Source organism: Xyrauchen texanus, chromosome 2, assembly GCF_025860055.1.
Source record: "Xyrauchen texanus isolate HMW12.3.18 chromosome 2, RBS_HiC_50CHRs, whole genome shotgun sequence".
Classification (NCBI taxonomy): Eukaryota; Metazoa; Chordata; class Actinopteri; order Cypriniformes; family Catostomidae; genus Xyrauchen; species Xyrauchen texanus.
In genome coordinates, this window is record NC_068277.1 from 18,578,961 (window position 1) to 18,598,766 (window position 19,806).

Consider the following 19,806-nt stretch of genomic DNA (forward strand, 5'->3'; position numbering starts at 1 on the left):
AGTAAAAACAAAAAAGTTTTTGCAGTAATGCACTTTCAATTTAAGCATAAGGGGAAAGGCAATGCAGCTCATAAAACACACATTTTTGTTTTGATGATTTAATATAAGCGCTTACATTTTTTTTCAAGATTTTGGCTCTTAAACCCTCCAGAATGCATTGCGTCATAGGCTTCCATTATAAGTACATTACTGTTAACAGTATTTATTTGTTTTTACAACTGAGGGCCACTCATGCTGCCAATTGAGCTTGAATTTGATTGAACCCAGCACATTGAAATCTATTCTAAAGCATACTGTACCCCCAGCTGATTATTGCTAGATCATTTAGGAACACCACAACATGACTGCTGACTGCTACTTTTTTACGTTTGTGCATTTGTTGGAAATGTATTGAACATACTATTTTCTATGACTCTTCTCTCTGAGTGTGTGTGTGTGTGTGTGTGTGTGTGTGTGTGTGTGTGTGTGTGTGTGTGTGTGTGTGTGTGTGTGTGCCAAATGTACTGCAAGTATGGATAAAGAAAAGAAAACCCTTTGTCTAAAAAGTTAAATGTCCAAAAACAATAGATGTGTCTCCTTAAAAAGAACATAAGGACTATAAACCACGACCTTCCTTTAAAATTCATCAAAACTATTCAAAATTGGGTTTATTATTAGTAGGGCTGGAAATTTAATGTCTTAATTTCTGTGATTAATAGGTGATCGATTAATGCATAAAAAAATGCAATTAATGCAGTATCCATTTTTTTCAATCCCTGAAACTTCACCAATGTTTTTCCCAACTTCCTGTGACAAACAGAGAAAATAATAGTTTTCAGATTTTAAACTTTACCATTCGAATTTGATTTATACATGTTTGATTTATATCTGATGTATAGTGTCGAACAATGCATTTGCAATGAACACTACATTGCCAGAAGATATTGCCCAACTTTTAATAACAGCATGTCCACTGATTTTATGGCATGTATACATATAATTGTATCAAAGATTCCTAATTGTAAAAAAAATTTCGAATTAACTCGATCTGCAAAAAATAGAAATTTTAACATCAATAAATAAAGGGCTGTTAGGGAATAAAATAAGCCAGAAATTTAAAATGTGATGGCAAAAATGGTTCCTGTGACTAATTCCACCATTTCATTTGTAAAATTTGATGTATTTCATTATTGCATTCTAGGCATATCTACTTATATCTGTATTGTGAGCAGTACAGCGATTTTGTCATCTAACACTCATGTACTGAGTGCAAAGCCTTACAGTATGATTATTATAGACACAGCCACCCAGGAAGAAATCTGGTTGAAACTCGAGACTAAGAAAAATGTACTTCAGACTTGGGCTTCAAATTAAAACAACACAAGCCTTTATGTCTACAAGGAGAAATATTGTCTCTGAATATTGCGACTATTTAGAAACAAGGGAGCCTCTAATGCACTCGTAAATGTTTGGTGATATGCTCACTTTTTATAAGAAATCCGTAGAAATAGACTAGGACCAGTGACAAAAGACTTGACACTTGCCTTAAAAAAGATTGAGACTTGACTTGGATTCTGTGTCAGAAACTTGTGAACATGTTTGTCTCATGGATAACAAGATACAGACCTGCAACACCTAGACCTGCAGTCTAGATCTTAAACCATTAGGCAACAGCACTCCTCCCTGCCAGTAATCACAAGTCTCATGAAACACTTTTCCCACGTGCTATAGGTCTCTTTACAGTAAACTGTTTTGCAAGTCCAAAGATGACTGCATGAAAGCAAAAAAACCCAAGTCAAGGAATGAAGGGCCAAGACATTCGCTTATAACAAAGACAGGACACTTAGGGAATCTGATTGCATGCATATTTGTCAAGCGATAAGAAAGGCAAACAATATTTTTAAAATATCATACATATAACATGTGGGCCAGTTAAAACAGGCTTGTCGTTTTAGAATATTATATTTGGAAAACAGGACCAGACTAGTGAGGTGAAAGATAAGGGCCTATTCAGTTGGAGGCATTTAATGCCAGAAAACTGAGATGATGTGGAATAGTATTGTCCTTATACAGAACTGGGAATTAAGGTTCCTTTATTTTTTAATTAACTGTCAATATATTGCAGATATGCTCACTGAATATAAACCCAACAGATCACTCAGATCATTAGGATCACATCAGCTAGAAATACCAAGGGTTCACTCTAAGCAAGGAGAATCTGCTTTTAGCTATTATGCTAGCCGCAGCTGGAACCAGCTTCCAGAAGAGATCAGATGTGCTCCTACATTAGTCACATTCAAATCCAGACTTAAAACACATCTGTTTAGCTGTGCATTTACTGAATGAGCACTGTGCCACTGTGTGTCCGACTGTTTGTACTGTATTTTATTTTATTTTATATTCTAAACTGTTTCAATTATTCTTATTTTAATCTCTTCTATGTAAATTACCATTATGTATGAAATGTGCTATATATATAAACTTGCCTTGCCTTGCCTTGTTAATGTTTCTGGAATGTCTGCATTCTTCCACAGATGCAGATGTAAACACACTACAAAATTCAGCCCAAGCAGCCTCTATATATTTTTTCAACAAAAAGGTTGATAACACACTATGGCACGGTCACTGACTACGCTGAATCAATGTTGTCTTTTGAAAAGAAAAAAAGTGATCCACTCAGAACAGTCGACGCTGAAAAGGAGATGGAGAAGATGGACGAGGAAGGCGATGAGGTAATGTTAACTGAAGCCCCCGGTGCCGATACCAGTCCATCATCCACCGTCGGTAGGAATTTTAACCAGCAATGGCAGAGAACATTCCCATGGCTCATTTTTGCGAACAACTGAATGTACTGCAAGTACTGCAAAGGGCAGAAGCAAGCAGGCAACTTTGACTTTGTTATGGGGAACCCTCACCTTAAACAAGATACCATGCAGAAACACAGTAAATTGTGGAGCCATGCACTGTGCAGTGATGCGAACATCGAGGGAGAAAGCAAATGCTCGGGAACCTTGCAGGTGGCTGTGAGAATGCTGAACAGCTGAAAATAAAATGTAATATTGCATATTATGTTGCAAAAGAAGAGGAAGCCTTTGTGAAGTTTGGACCACTTATAACCCTACATTAGAAAAACTAGAAGAGTGGAAATAAATCCAAAATAGTTTAAAGTAGTTTAAACTATAAATAATTACATAATTATTAAATAAATACAGTTTGAAGCCTAGTGCACTTTTAGTATTCAAATAAATTGAATCATTTCGATTGTAAATGTCTCATCATTAAGGAAAAACAAATGTTTTGATACATTTTCATTGCGCCCCTAAAGTTCTTTATGTGCTCCTAAATTTTTCAACTTGGGGAAAAGCGTCAAGCCCTGCAGGCACAAGAACACTTTTTTTTCCCTCAGGCTATCCATCTCATGAACAGTTAAAACTGCCCCATTGAGCAATAATTATATGCAATTCACAGTTTAGTCTATTTATATTTATCTAACATATCCTACCTCTTCTGCCATTATATTTCCTTGCACTATCTGTTTATAACAGATTTGTATTTGTACATACGATCATAACTGTCGATTATTGCTCTTGATATGGTAATCGCGATTATTAATGTCAATTAAAATGTTTAATTACCATGACGTCACAAAGTAAGCAACCGTGTGGTTCATCGGAGTAGCAGATTTCAATGGTGGATAAGAGTTGCGCTCCAGTTTCTTTTAAGCATTTTTTAAGCATTTGCCTCAGTGGTTGCACTTAAGAGTTTGTGCGATTCGTGAAAACGTAAAATCTACCAATACCAGCTGCGTGGCAAATGGGTCTTATAAGAGCAGATGCAATAACAACAATGGTGATTCCTGAAATATGCTATTCATGCCATATTCTTTATGTTCTACACCTCCAAAACACACTTAGAACAGTTAAGCTGAATTATTTTATTGCTATTTTGTACAAATCAAATTCACATTAGCCTACTTATTAACATGACAAAACAAAACTGTTTTGTACACAGAAATCGAGCAGTGCGAAAAACTCTCCCATTACAATGACTGCTCTTAATCACTGCAGGTTAACACCCGTCGAGGCATGGACTCCACAAGACCTCTGAAGGTGTCCTGTATCTGGCACAAAGACGTTAGCAGCAGATCCTTTAAGTCCTGTAAGTTGCAAGGTGGGGCCTCCATGGATTGGACTTTGGTCCAGCACATCCCATAGATGCTCAATCGGATTGAGGTCTGGGGAATTTGGAGGCCAACTCAACACCTTGAACTCTTTATCATGTTCCTCAAACCATTCCTGAACAATTTTTGCAGTGTGGCAGGGCGCATTATCCTGCTGAAAGAGGTCACTCAGGGAATACCGTTGCCATGAAGGGGTGTACGTGGTCTGCAACAATCTTTAAGTAGGTGGTATGGGTCAAAGTAACATCCACATGCCAGGACCCAAGGTTTCCCAGCAGAACATTGCCCAGAGCATCACACTGCCTCCATCGGCCTGCCTTCTTCCCATAGTGCATCCTGCTGCCATCTCTTCCCCAGGCAAACAATGCACACACACCCGGCCTTCCAAATGATCTAAAATAAAATGTGATTCATAAGACCATGCCACCTTCTTTCATTGCTCCATCATCCAGTTCTGACACTCACATGCCCATTGTAGGCACTTTCGGTGGTGGACAGGGGTCAGCATAGGTACTCTGACCGGTCTGCATCTACGCAGTCCCATATTCAACAAGGTGCGATGCACTGTGTTCTGACACCTTTCTATCCTATCATGGCCAGCATTAACTTTTTCAGCAATTTGTGCTACAGTAGCTCTTCGGACCAGGGATTGGACCAGACAGGCTAGCCTTCGCTTGCCATACAGATGAATGAGCCTTGGGCGCCAATGAGCCTTGGGCGCCAATGACTCTGTCGCCGGTTCACCGGTTGTCTTTCCTTAGACCACTTTTGGTAGGTACTAACAACTGCACACCAGGAACACCCCACAATACCTGCCGTTTTGGAGATGCTCTGACCCAGTCGCCTATCCATCACAATTTGGCCCTTGTCAAAGTCGGTCAGATCCTTACACTTGCCCATTGTTCCTGCTTCCAACACATGAAATTCAAGAACTGACTGTTCACTTGCTGCCTAATATTTCCCACCCCTTGACAGGGGTTATTCACTAAATGTTATTCACATCAGCTGTTAGTGGTTTAAAGTTTGTGGCTGATCAGTGTATTTCTATATATACTTATATTTTCTATTCCCTTTTTATTTGTATTCTATTTTTTATCATCTCTTTCTTAATCTTCTTGTTGTTGTATTGTTTGTGCACTGGAAGCATCTGTCACCCTGGCAAATTCCTTGTATGTGTAAGTATACTTGGCAATAAAGCTCATTCTGATTCAGATGCTGGTTAAGCTAGGATTTTTAGCAGGGTTGGTTGCAAAAAAAGCTATTGAACACCTCCATGTAAATGTTCAGGAAAAATGTACACTTTGCAGAACACTCTGAACTCTGTGGAACGTATTGCAGGCAGATGTGTACCTAGTACTTCTCTGTGCAGTTAAGCCAGACAAAAGAGAAGGTATCAGTAGTAATACCACTCTGCACAATGGTTGGCCTATATGATCCTTAAAGTTTTCATATTGTTGTATTTTTATGGACACAGAGATTTTATTTAGATAATATTTTTTATTACTTTCTTTTTTGTTATTTTTGTTTTTATTTTATTAACTTATTAATTTTATTTTACAACTGTACTGTACAGTAAATCTTTTTTATTTGGACAGATTAAATTGTTCGCATTCTATTTCTTTAGTACCCGTACTTTGTTAAAAAAAAAAAAAAAAAAAATTAAAAAAATATATAGAAATAATATAGTAATAATCTGCAATACAGTTTGTTTGATATTTCTTGACCAAATGCTTTAGGCAGTTGATATGAATGATCCATAAGCCATTTAAAATAACTATTATGTCAGCACAATGGTAACTGAGTATGTGTTTAAAATGTACATAATAAAAAAATAAATACAGATAAATCTCGTAATATTAAAATAATTTTTTTTTCTGTAATATCTGTCAAAAATGTCAAGTAAAATAAAATGTAGTTATTATTGAGTTAAATATCACCACTGTTTGTCTATCAATTTTTCATTTCAGGGTATTTATTTTAGCATGTTTGTCTGTACAGTAATGTAGTTCACTGTAGTGGACACTAAGCCAAATTTCAGTTATTTTCTTTCCCCTGTACTCTGAAAAAACAGCAAGGTTGAAGCACATAACACTATTCACACACAATTGCCAGTTAACATATAAAAGCCCCTCACAGCAGGACTGCCATCAGTCATCATAACCAGTTGAATTTATTCTGTAAATTTCTGTCAAACTTCACAGTTCCCTTTACATGTTCGCTGAGGTATGTGGCTTTTTGTGGATGTTAACGTGTTACTTGGGTCCATTTTTTCCCTAATACTTCTGACAAACATGAAGTTAAGTGGGAGTTTACTATTCCCACCGTTTTCCAGATTTGACTCTTTTCATGCAGTGAATGGTGCATTCAAATAATGTCAGACTTGTAAAAAGTATTCACGCCTTTGTAGTACTCGTAATTACAAGTTTTAAACTCTGAATTCTATGAAAGCTCCGACTTGACAGTTGTGACATCATGTAAAAGAACCAAAATGGCAGCGGCCTCAACAGTTAAAGGTAATGAACATGCATGTCTCTTTGATATGCCATTTCATTATGCCATTGTTACCTGGAATGCTTTTTTTTTATCCCCTTTTCTCCCTAATTTGGAATGCCCAATTCTCACCACTTAGTAAGTCCTTGTGGTGGCGCGATTACTCACCTCAATTCGGGTGGCGGAGGACAAGTCTCAGTTGCTTCCGCTTCTGAGACAGTCAATCCACGCATTTATCATGTGCATGACACTGCGGAGACTCCGCACGGGGAGGCTCATGCTAATCTCCGCGATCCACGCACAATTTACCACACACCCCATTGAGAGCAAGAACCACTAATCATGACCATGATGAGGTTATTTCATGTTACTCTACCATTTCATACCGATTCAGAAGCAGAATCGTACAATTCCTGAAGATTCCCACCCCTAATTATGTACCTGTAAGTGCATGCGCAGGAAGCTTTTCCTCTTGGTGTACTCAAAATTGTTCCTCATGAGCAAGTACAGTAGGGAAGATGCCTCTCCACGAAGGACACTTAGTTTAGACATACAGCACTTCAAGACCTCATAACACAGCGAGCCACACAGCGTTACACGACCCTTAAAGAGAGGCACCTGGAACTAAAACATACATTGACATACAAACGCATCAATGATCAAGTTGGCACGTTCTGGAACATCTTGAAAAAAAGTCAATAAAGATTTTTGGTCATTCTTTAGATGTTTTGTTCTCACCTTGATGATGAAGGCTCGCAGAGATGCAAAAATGTGTTTGACTGCTGCTTCTGATTGTCCGATTTTTAGTAAGGTGAGGTATGTGTCAAAAACCTTCGTCATCAGAGCATTGTGACCATCACTGTCCAGCAGCTGATTCTGTTGAGATCCATTTTCACACTATTAGTTAAATGGAAGAACCCATCTATCCAACCAGCAGTGAACTTGTTTGTGAGCTTCTTTATTATTAATCTAACAGTTATTTATCCCCTTTTATCCCAAATTTTGGACTGGCACTTACCTTAAAGCACTGAGTGAAGAGTGACAGGATGTCCAGTACTGTAAGGCAGGCCTCTGTCGAGATATTGCCTTCAAGCAAGGCCTGATGGTTGACATCCGCTTCTGTGGGGCCACCAGCTGAAATACAAGATCCCACAATTACTGTCCATGTTAATCAATGTTGTATGGTCTTAGAATGTACTGAATTAATTATTTTATTTATTTTTAAGTCTGGTATCTGAGAGTTTTCTCATTAAGTGAATTTAACTGTTCAGATTTCACATTGGGCAGTTGTAATGCTACACATTTTTGTAAGAAGTGAGAATCAAAATGATCAATCACAAGGTTACGATGATCATGAGAATGGAATTGGACTAATATTTCCAGGTTATATGAGGTTACTGTATATGTTATGTTATGTCATGTCACATTAAATGGACATAATTATGTGGACATCCCCTTCTAATTAACGAGTTTGGTTGCTCCAATAATTCCACTGAAGACAAATTATAATGATACTCCATACAATGGCATTCTAAGGCACTGTGTGCTTCCAAATTTGTGGCAACAGTTCGGGGAGAGCCCTTTTTTATTCCAGAATGACAATGCCCCTGTGCACAAAGCGAGGTCCATTAAGAAATAAAAATTTTAAATTAAATGTTTATCAAGGGCATATAGTATCCCCAAACTTTTGACAACATTGTGTATGTTATGTTATGACTAGTGCTGTCAGTCGATTATAATTTTTTTAATCACGATTAATTGCATAATTTCTTTGTAGATAATCGCGATTAATTGAAAGTGTTGAAATTTTACACTATATATGTAATTTCTTCTAAAAATGCATTTATTTCCATCTCAGGAAAGAAAATGTATATGTAGAAATATAATGCTTTATTAAAATTTTCCAAACAAAGCCTTCCACATTATAAAGATGTACTAAAATAGCAACAATTCAAGTAAAATTAAACATTTCCCAAAGTCTAAGTGGGAAATTAAAAATAATTTAAAAACTAGTCTCCACATAGGTTGCATATTTATTGCAATAGTTATTAAATCCCTTAAACATCCTCCACAATATTAATTTTCTGGTAACTTTCCTAATCATGAAGCTGTGTTCATGTTTGCGCCAAAGCAGCAATGTCGTGCGCCGCTTTAAACTCACCACGGAAAGTGCTTGCAAACAAAAACGTCTCATTCTGCGTTTTGGTGTTAGTTAAGATTTGGTGTGCTTCTGTGGTAATTAAAACTTACAAAGACTGAAAAAGAATTGTTTTTTATCACAAGTCCCATCTGTGCTTGTTTTGTACATCAAATAGTGTTATGAACTCCTTTCTCCATCATTTTATCACTGACAGGGAAGCGCTGTCAGATATTCTTTTATTTACTGAGATAACCTCCATAGGATAGAGGATATCAACGGTCAACTAGCGTGTTAAGACAGTTCCGCCTACATTATGCTATTTTATGCTTAGCTTGTAGGCTCCCTTGGTAGAATGGCTCTGGCGCTGTGGAGTGTGCCTCAGTGTAATGACTCCTGGAGGACACATTGAAAAGTTTCCGCCCTTCACACCAGTGTTCTTGCAGTATTAACAATAAATTAATCGCAATAAAGAAAATTTTAACCAATAAACTTTTTTAATTAATCACATGCTTTAACACATTCATTCAGACAGCTCTAGTCATAACATTGTTACAATAAGTTGTTACATTACTTTTTATTTCATTACATTACTTTCAAAGTTGCATTATGCATAGCATGTTGTTACATTACATTTTGCTAAGTTTTGTTAAATTTTCATGTTACGTTTTGTTTCATTACATTATTATTTGTTAAGTTTCATTATAAATAGCAGCAGGAAAGCTTGAAAATGTTATTTGTTACATTTCACTAAGTTTTGTTAGATTGTTTTTTGTTAAGTTTCATTATGTATCGCAGCAGGAAAGTTTGAAAAATGTTTTTGTTACATCTCTCTAAATGTTATTACACTGTTACATTATGCTTTTTCTCATGTAATAATTGTTTTACGATTCGTTATATATTGAAGCAGGAAATCCTTATTTTGTTACATTGTTACAATACATTGTTAAGTTTAATTTTGTCACGTTGTTATTTTGTTTGTTAAGCCTCGTTATGTAAAGCAGCAGAAAAACAAAAACAAAAATATTTTTTTTTACGTTTTGTTACTTTTTTATGTTTCGTTACATTGTGCACATTATAGTAGCAGGACAGCCAAAAAATCTTGTTTTGTCAATTGTCATTACATTTTGTTACATTATGTTATGTTTAGCATCAGAAAAGCATGAAATTCATATTCTATAGAGTGATGGAATTTATCATAGAATGAAGAGTTTATGAAACCATAAGGGCAAGAATTACCCATATTCAGGGTAAGTGAGGTGTCCATAGTGCTGAACTGCTGCAGCTTTGCTTGCATAAGGCTTCCCCGACAACGCATCACTGGCATGGTCTGAGACTTCCTGTCTGAAGGGAAGAGTTTTGACACCCAGGGATCCTGGTTTCTAAACAAAAAACAAACACACACAGAAACAGAGAAGTATTGTTTACAACAGTGCTTATCTTGATACCACTGCTTATCTGAAACCATAGGGGTAATGAATGGTCAAGATTTGCCTTTGATGACATGAAGGCATGTCACAGTTGTGGTTAATGTAAATATGTGTTAAGTCTCAAAAGGAAAACATGATATGTTGAGTCCCTGTCAAGCATACCGGCTGATGTTTCGTTTACCCATATAGCGTAACTGGATTATGCAGATCCTACAAACAGAAGACAGAAAATGTTTCTATTATTTGACAGAAAGCTATGTCCACACAAGGGGAAAATGAACAGAATTATTACTTGCGAGGGTCATAATGTACTTTCTGAGAGAAATTAAGCAAACTTTTATTCTTTCAACCATTTTTAAGACTGGAAACCCAGATGAACCCTACATAAGCACATGAGTGCAAATGTTCGCAATTCAAATAACACCACAAGTACATTCTGAATTCTCAGCGTTGCTATGTTTTCAGTGTTTTATGTTTTAACGCTTATGTTCTGTTTGGGAGACACTTTTAAGGTCAGTTTAATATTATTTGACTAATAATATTAAAGTTGTTTATTTATTGTATTTTTCTACTTTGTCTTTTTGCTGGGGTCAAATTGACCCAAAACAGAAACATTACTAGTTACTATGGATACTATGGATTTTGATTAAGTCAGAAGAACAGATTCCAAGAATTTGAAAGTAAAATAAGAATTTCAAAATGTCTATTAATGTTATTTTCATATGTAAATCATTGGGGTCTCTGAGACCCCAAACATAAAAAAAAAACAACATGAGGGTTAATCTGGGACACGGGTTAATACTTGATGATCTGTCAATAGTTAAAACTGATACTGAATAAAAACACTGAAAATATTTGAACACTGACTTGACAATATGCCTCATATGGTTTTCTTTTGAATACATAGTAAAACATGTGTAATGCAGACACATTCAACACAGATCAAACAAAGCCAAACCCTTATGGAGTCACTCACTCAAGCAGACTGAGGAAGTTCATGATGTCTTGTGGACTGACTTTAGACCAGTAGGCCATCAGAGTCTCTAGAGGAAGACATTGAGTACAACAGAAATATAAGCATTAATGCAACATGCCTTTGGTTTTCTTGTTCACAGTAACATTCTGAGAACATTTTTCAAGAAGGGACTGAGTTTCAATGATGCTCTGACTTCTAATATACAGGGTTACCATGACCAATGGTTTTCTATGACTTTTACAAGACCTTTCCAATCATTCATGATTACTGAATAAAGATTTGTTTTTGTTTTACATCATTTTAAAGTGATGGCTGGGGGCATTTCATGTTTATGTCAGGTACCAATAGATATAAATGATTATACTGCAATCATTTACAGACTGAAGCTTTTACGATGTCTTTGCAGTCAAGTTCTACTACACATAAGCAATAGCTAAGCCAACTAAAGGTGTATGTGTACCTGAAGGGTACTTGAAAAGACTTTTATTTTGATTCGTTAAACCTGTATGTTACCCATAAGTCATAATCTTTCATTAGAATTTTCACAAATGAGGGTATGTTTTGTACATGGGCAGGGCCCTATGATGGTAAATGGTCTACACTTATATAGCTCCTTTTTTTTTTAACCTTAGAGGTTACCAAAGCGCTTTACACTGTGTCCCAATCACCCATCCACACTCACATTCACACACCAATGGCGACAGAGCTGCCATGCAAGGCGCTAGCCTGCCATTGGGAGCAACTTGGGGTTCAGTGTCTTGCCCAAGGACATTTCGGCATGTGGAGTCGTGTGGGCCGGGAATCAAACCACCAACCCTGTGATTGGTAGCCGACCCGCTCTACCACCTGAGCCACAGCCGCCCCTGATTCCACAATGCGAATCGTGGAATCTAGGCGGGTTTACTCCAGTCTCTTCTGCCTATTGATGAGTTGAATAAATCCACTAATAATCGTTATAATCAAAAACGTAATTGAAGCATTTTTAATCTTGTGCATTTATTCAGGTTATGTTATAATTTATAAATGGTACAGGTCATTCGTGTATTTGTCCTCTGAAGTGTGACTGAGGTTCTGGTTTATATCAGGAATGCAGGAAACCGTGCTTACTCCCAGAGAACAGATGTAAGTCATAAATGATTCAACTGATCATTGATCAAAGCAAGCAAGAGTTTTATTGTGTTTGAGTTTTTGGTCAAATAATACATCTTCTAGATAACAACTTTTGCATAGATCAGCAGTTTACCATGTTTGGATAGTTTACAAAAATATCTGTATGGTTAATCTATCAGAATCCTATAAACCTTTTTCCATCTTTGCCTTTGGAAATGTGAAGAATTTTGTCTTCAGTAAACTCTCTCTCTCTCTCTCTCTCTAATGATTGAAACTTCAATTTTGACTCCTGGTCTTCATTGATCAAACTGTTCTCTTTACTGGATATAACAGTTTTGCCCTACACCAGTCATGAAAAAAGAATTAACTATACAATACAGAATGTCACAGATTCTGACATATTTGGGATTAAATGAATGAATAAATGAATGAATAAATGCACAATGAATCAAATTAAAATCACAGTATGACCTAGTGTGGTGATTAAACCACAAAAGGCTGGGATTTAATTAAACAAATATACAGTCTGCATCAGCTTCAACAGTAAGTGAATGTTATAATGGCCATTTGAATCATATTAATGATAATGCTAAATATTAACTACAATAATAGAAGTTAAAGGAACACATTTCTAGTTTGGTGTCGATGAAGGCATACTGATGGTGCGCTGTGGGAGTATTAATAGAAACATTTATGCACAACAGAAAGGTCCAGGATTTTTTAAGATTTTCAGAATTTATCCATGAAAATCATAAACAACCTGAAAAGTCCTGACATTTTCAGGTTTTAAATTACATTGTGAAAACTTGGATCCAGAAGCAGGACCCAAGTTGTGGGGTGATTCTCAATCATGCTCCTGCACTGCACATGTGAGGTGTCTTACTTATCTGGCACACTCAACTTAGATCATGTGTTAGAAAAATCCACAATGTGCAGTGTTTGGGTTTCGGAAGTCAGGACTGATAAACACTGGATTAAAACGATTTCTATCACGAGAGGATAAATCTGCATGTCCTGTAATTTGCAGCAGCAGAACTCCAACAAAAGCTCATAACATTTCAACAGAATCTGAGCGCACATCACTGACAAATCTCTGCACTGGCCATCGCCATCCTGTGTGTTTGTTTATGAAGTGTAATAGGTTATGAACTTCTTCATATGCTGCACCACACAGAATCTGCACACTTCTTTGTACTGTGATCATGTAAATTATGTGAAGGAAAAACTCTTAAGTTAACAAAGTATTCCAAGTAAAACTGGTGGTAACCTTCATCTTGTACAGTGTAAAATTTGAACTCTTTACTTATTGGTAAAAAGTCTTATTATTTAGTCTCTTTACTAACTGTATTTTTGCTTTCTATATCTCAGAACTGGATGTGATCAAAAGAAAATTTGAATGGTGCTTGCACATACAAAACCTGCAACTACTATTCTAGGGTGTGTGGGTGGTTTGCCCGGGCATTGCGGTTTCCAAGATGTTCTGGGTGCACTGTTTTTTTCCATCAACAATAATCATATTACAAATTAAATTTGCACAGACAATGAAGCGAATCAACAGGTAAACTTGAACTAAAGCACGTGCTATCAGAATACTTAACTTGCGTCGTGAATACACCTTTTCCATAAAAACGCGCAACACAAAATGTGATATTCTAAATTGTCTAGAATAGTCTAGTAAATTGTGTCTAAAGAAAGAAGATCTCACAGTACAGTAACAACTTAAAAGTAACACTTCAGTATTTTATTACATTAAATGCCATTATGGTTTCAGGAGCTCAAGTTTGCACATGTGGTACTTTATGTTTGATACATGTTTAATCTCTTCAACTCTGGGGTCCCAGGTACAAATGGGGGCAATATGTCATCAAAAAAGTTTATTCTTAAAATTTTCAAGTCTATCTATACTTAAAGTCAGGCATATTTCATATCGTTTCAAAGCTTAGAATCTGAACTTTTCATAGATAAACGTAAATTCTGCATTTATGTTACATAAAGTAAAATATGGCCTGAAAACTTTCTCATCACAAATCAGCGCCATCATGTGGTAAAAACATTAATCAGAAAAAATACGTCTTTTAAATAGAACTTAAATATACATACATCAAATGAAAGCTATCATTCTCAGGAATGCAACTGTACAGTATTTTGTTGCACTTATACCAGTTAAAAATATTTTCAAAAGAATCACAAAGTGAAAAATGATTTCTGTTACACATCAAATACAAACATCTCTTTTATGCATTGATTAGTGCTGCTGTAAGCACAACCAAATAACTACAAATTTTATATCTGCTTTTAGCTTAGACAGTTTTCTAAAATATAAGCCATTTTTACTTGTCTGTGATCTTACTTCTGTGAATAATCCAATGTTATATCTTAGATGTCCAGAACAAAATATGTGGTCCAGCAGGAAAAGCATGTTAAATAAATCATCAGAGACTATGGTAAAATGTTATACATCATCGCAAAGGAGAGGATCTCAGCGGTCTAATGACACTAAATTGAGCTTATAGTCCACTCAGAGGCCTAGATATTTGATGAAACAATAGGGGGTGGTGCATGAACTGATAATTAGACTGAATGTCTATAAAATGTGTTAGAGCGCCACCTATAGTACATTTCAGATCAACATTTTGTGATTAATTTTAAAGAGATTAATAAATGTTTTTTTTTTTTTTTTTTAATGTTTGATTAAAGTTTGGTATGTTACAGTTTGACACCATTTTGTCATTTTTCCCATAAAGCTAAAATATTGTGCTAGGTGGTTGCTAGGGTGTTCTGGGTGGATGCTAGTATGAGCAATACTAGTAATATATTAATAATGATGTTTGCCTGAAGACTTCTAATAGACAAAGCATGTACAATGCAAGTACAAAGTAACTACAGCCATTCTGAATTAAGGTTGATCTGATGCTGTGACTGATAATGCTAAGGAATGATGATAATAAAAGAATAAATATCACTACAGTGTGCTTACCATCTGACAATGTTCTTATAATATGCAGGTAACACAGAAGCAGCCCTCTGACCTCATACTGTCCCAGATGGCCAATGGCAGGCAAAGTCCTCATTGTGGAACCACGCCTGTGTAACTAAGCAGACATGTAAAATGACAAAATTATGCATGATGCCATTTGATGTCAACTATGGATACCTATAATGCAATCATAGATGTTTGACTCTTACCTCATTGATGTCTGGTGTACCAGGATCCCCATACATAGAGCCTCTAGAGTCCACTCTCCTCACAAAGCCATTCTGGGTGTTGACACTAGCTGTGACACACACACACACACACAGAGAGAGAGACAGAGAGAGAGAGAATTAAAATTCCACACACAGATGGGATTCTGACATTTAAGTTTGGACAAATTGATTGAAAATGTTCTCACTGACTTAAAAAATGAGTGATCCAACGTGTATGCCTCTGAAGTAAAAATAGTTTTTTTACTAGTTTTAAACATGCAGTTGTGCAGCCTCTGCTTAAAAAAAATGCACCTTGATCCTTGTATATACCAATTTCAGGCCTATCTCCAAGTTGCCATTCATCTCAAAGCTTTTGGAGAAAGTTGTTTATTAACAGTTATACTGACACTTTATTTTAATCTCTTTGATATGTACCAGTTTGATTTTAGAACCTTTAGAACTACATAGTACTGAATCTGCTCTTCTGAAGGTCACAAATGACATTTTGCTCTCACTTGACTCCAGTGTTGTTTTGATTTTAATGGATCCGAGCGCAGCATTTTACACGATTGATCACAAAATACTTTTAAACCAGTTGGAGTGTATGGTGGGTATTCGGAGTCTGGCTCTGCAGTGGTTTGACTCCGATCTGAGAGAGAGGACTTTCTCTGTAAATATAGGTAATTTATCCTCTACAACAGCCACCCTATCTTGCGGTGTGCCCCAGGATCCTATTCTGGGACCATTATTGTTAACTCTCTATATGCTTCCCCTGTACTACATTTTTCAAAAATATAATGTCTCCTATCACTGTTATGCAGATGACTCAAATTTGTATTTACCAGTTAAGTCTGATAGCAGCTGCTCTGTTGATTCTCTTGTTATGTGTTTTGAGGAAAATAAAGGCCGGATGGCAAATAATTTTTGTCTGTCCCATATTTAGCCATTTTTAAATCTTCTCTTAATACCTATTTGTACTCTGTATCTTTTGATACTATTTAAGATCATGGTTACATGTTGTTTATTGGTGTTTAGTTTGTTTTTATATTGTTTGATTATTTTTATCTATTTTGTGTACTTACACTTGTATATCTAATTGTACTGACTTTGTTTGAACTTTGGTTCAACTTTTGTTGTTTTTAAATGTGCTGTATAAATAAAGTTGACTTGAAGTTGACTTATTTTATTTTTATAAATTTTTAAATAGTATTTTGTAAGTGAACTTTTAATGATGTTTCAGTGCTGTGGAGCAGGTCAGGGGTCAAATGGGTCATAATTTATAGTGAAAATTATTTATTTTGTGTTTTCTTTAATTATTTTGTAATTATCACGTTAATTTTTATTTTTCAATCTTTATAAGTTTTTTTTTAAAATGGCCAAAATGTAATATGAGACCTTAGGAGCTAAATAATTCCCATACCTCCATTTGCATTATTTAATCATTTGAATGATGTTCCTATTATACAAAAATGTGGAAAAGAGTAAAAATAAAGAAAATGTAGGAGTGTCCAAACTTTTAACTGATACTGTATGTCTATTTCTTTTACTTTGTTGTTGCCAAAACAACTTTTATACTCACCCGATTCTTTATCAATGATGGTGCTGCCTCTGCGGCTATCCACTGACCCGGCAACTGATGAGTCATCCCGGTACTGAAGAAGCATGGGAACACAAGAAGTGCTGACCTGACTTCTTTTCAAGAACATGCTAGGTTAAAGTTTACCCTAGAACAGGGGTGTCCACACTTTTTTGCGTGATGATCTACTTTTAAATAACCAACTTAATAAGATCTACCAACTAAAAAAACCACAGTTTTGTTTTAAAAAAAAAAGTCCCCCTTGTTGGGACTACTGCATTTATGCCTACATGGAATTAATCTTCTAATTAATTAAAAAAATATATAATAAAGTTCATTGTTGATATCATTCGGTTTTAACACTAAACCCAAAACACCTACAGCACAATATAAACAATATCCAGCGCATTTACCTTATTCTGATGACTTGCACTGAATTGAATCAGACAGTTTTGTATAATCCGGGAATTAGCTGCTGGTAGCTAGCCTCAAAAACCACTAGCTTCACAATTTCACGCTCTGTTCTAAGAAGCTCTTGGAAGGCGCAAACCTAGTTGTCATGGAAACTGAATAAACAAAAATCTTGCCTGGTCAAAATGTACTCGTCAAGTGCAAGTCAGACAGATACAAAACTATGTTAAAACATTATATTTATTTGTATTAAAATTAAACGAAATACATTAAATTTTTGTGCGATCTACCAGCATTGCCTTTGCGATCGATCGACTGGTAGATCGCGATCGACGTATTGGGCACCCCTGCCCTAGAACATGCCATATAAATGGAGCACTAGTATGTCAAGTTATAAAACAGTGCAAAACAAAAAAATCCAAAATATCCAGAACACACACATCAACAAGAGAAATGAACACAGGAAGGAAATAACTTGTCCTTGTCTAATCTCTAAGGCAGTTTTTCAAGATTTATTATTGCTGACTTTCATGACTTTTTCTTGAACTTCCCAGTCATTTGTGAATAATGATTTTCAAAGATAATTTTGACTCAGACCTATTCATTTACTCACAAACTGGACATCACTATGGATTGCAAGCTAATTTTAATCTACATAAGAAACACATGAGCAATGTCTAGCTGATGAAACAACCGACGAGCAAAGCATAACTAAAAATCTATATATCCATTATAGAAATTACATGACCTTAAACAATGTCCTGGAAAACAGATATTTCCTGGTTTTCCATTGCCATGGGAACCCTTAATACAGCTACTGTAAAAGTAACATTATACATAATAGTCTATTTCCAAGACTGAAATCGGAGGGATGTTTGAAAATCAAGTTGATTCAGAGATGTAGGTGTATATTTCTGAACAAGATCATTGCATTATTGTGTTTTTGTTAATATATTCTTAACCCTAAAGTTTTCTTTGTTTGGACAGACATTCAACAAATGTTTCAATTCATCGACTCATTGCGTAATATTTTATAAAAAAAAAAAAAGATTTTATAAATAGGCATAACAAAGATTGACTAAGTGAGAAATGGGTGTTTACCATAAAGCCGAGGCTATTTCTGATGAGTTGCCTGGGGCTGTTCATCTGACTGAGGTTCTGGTACAACAGCTCGAACAGTGGCAGGTAGAGCAGACAGATGCGAGCCTGCTGGTTCTGTCATGAGGTGAAAATGACACATTGAATCCAAATGAATGGAACACAATAGAAGGCATTGTAAGTGCATTACGAATGAGTACAGCTAAAACAAACGACTTTACGTCATGTGTTTAATTGTGTCCGTTTCAACATTGTTCATGCTTGCAACATCTCTTTATCGAAAGAACCATTTGTAACTGTCAAAGCTGACTTGTTAATAGTGCAGAAATGAATAATGCTAAAATCTTAAGTTACATTACACACCAGATGGACCTACTAAGGTAGCCAACATTGAAAATTAGCGAAATATTGTACCAAACCAACAAAAACATTTATATCTCACATTTTGCAATGATAGGGTGTGACGAGGAGGAGGGTGTGGCTGGGCCGTAATGAAGGACGCTCAGCGCTGAATCAGCCCAATCAGCGGGAGAGGGATAAAGAGGAGCTGGGGACGTCAGTTCGAGAGAGAGACACACATACACGGCAGCTGTATTTGTTTGTTTATGTTTTATGTTGTTTTAAGTTAATTTATATCATTAAACATTTATGTTGACGGTTCAGCCGGTTCCCGCCTCCTCCTTGCCCATTTGTTTACCTGTTACATTGGTGCCAAAACACGGGAAGGAGGAGGGATGTGCTGTCACTGAGTTCTTGCCGTTGCCGTCTACTGGGAAGCCCACCAGGGGACAGAGTTGCCGCTGTCAGCAGCCAGGGGAGGAGTGGCTGTCGTCCGCCAGAGGGCAGAGGAGTGGCTGAGGACCAGGCGACGGCAAGTCCGGGACCGGCGCATGAGTTTTGCTCTCTCTCTCTTCTCTCTCTCTCTCCCCCTCACTCTTTCCCTCTCCCCTCTCCCTACCCTCGTCTCTCCCAGGGCTCCAGATAGGTGGGGAAGACCTGCTGGACGTAGGAGGCCCGGAAGGCCAACACCTCCCCTCCAGGAAGGGAGGGGAGTACATCATGCCGGAGGTTTCGTCCTTAATCGGGCGGCGGAGGAGTGTGACGATGGATGCCCGCTGCTAAATCAGCCCAATCAGCGGAAGAGGGATAAAGAAGAGCCAGGGATGCCAGTTCGAGACAGATATACATGTCTCTGTGCGTGTGTGTGTTTATGTTTAAGTTCATTTATGTAAT

General features: G+C 36.6%; 1 protein-coding gene across 1 annotated transcript in view; it reads right to left on the bottom strand.

The window, feature by feature from the left end:
- dock11 (dedicator of cytokinesis 11) overlaps positions 1 to 19,806 on the bottom strand; it is a 99,961-nt gene that overhangs the window by 22,962 nt on the left and 57,193 nt on the right. Inside the window, exons 33-42 of the mRNA XM_052141723.1 lie at positions 18,577 to 18,690; positions 17,068 to 17,140; positions 15,489 to 15,577; positions 15,280 to 15,394; positions 11,193 to 11,259; positions 10,379 to 10,426; positions 10,026 to 10,168; positions 7,668 to 7,783; positions 7,388 to 7,525; positions 7,091 to 7,273 (exon numbers count right to left, since the gene is read on the bottom strand). Of these exons, the coding sequence (XP_051997683.1) occupies positions 7,091 to 7,273; positions 7,388 to 7,525; positions 7,668 to 7,783; positions 10,026 to 10,168; positions 10,379 to 10,426; positions 11,193 to 11,259; positions 15,280 to 15,394; positions 15,489 to 15,577; positions 17,068 to 17,140; positions 18,577 to 18,690 (1,086 nt within the window). The remainder of the gene's footprint in view (positions 1 to 7,090; positions 7,274 to 7,387; positions 7,526 to 7,667; positions 7,784 to 10,025; positions 10,169 to 10,378; positions 10,427 to 11,192; positions 11,260 to 15,279; positions 15,395 to 15,488; positions 15,578 to 17,067; positions 17,141 to 18,576; positions 18,691 to 19,806) is intronic.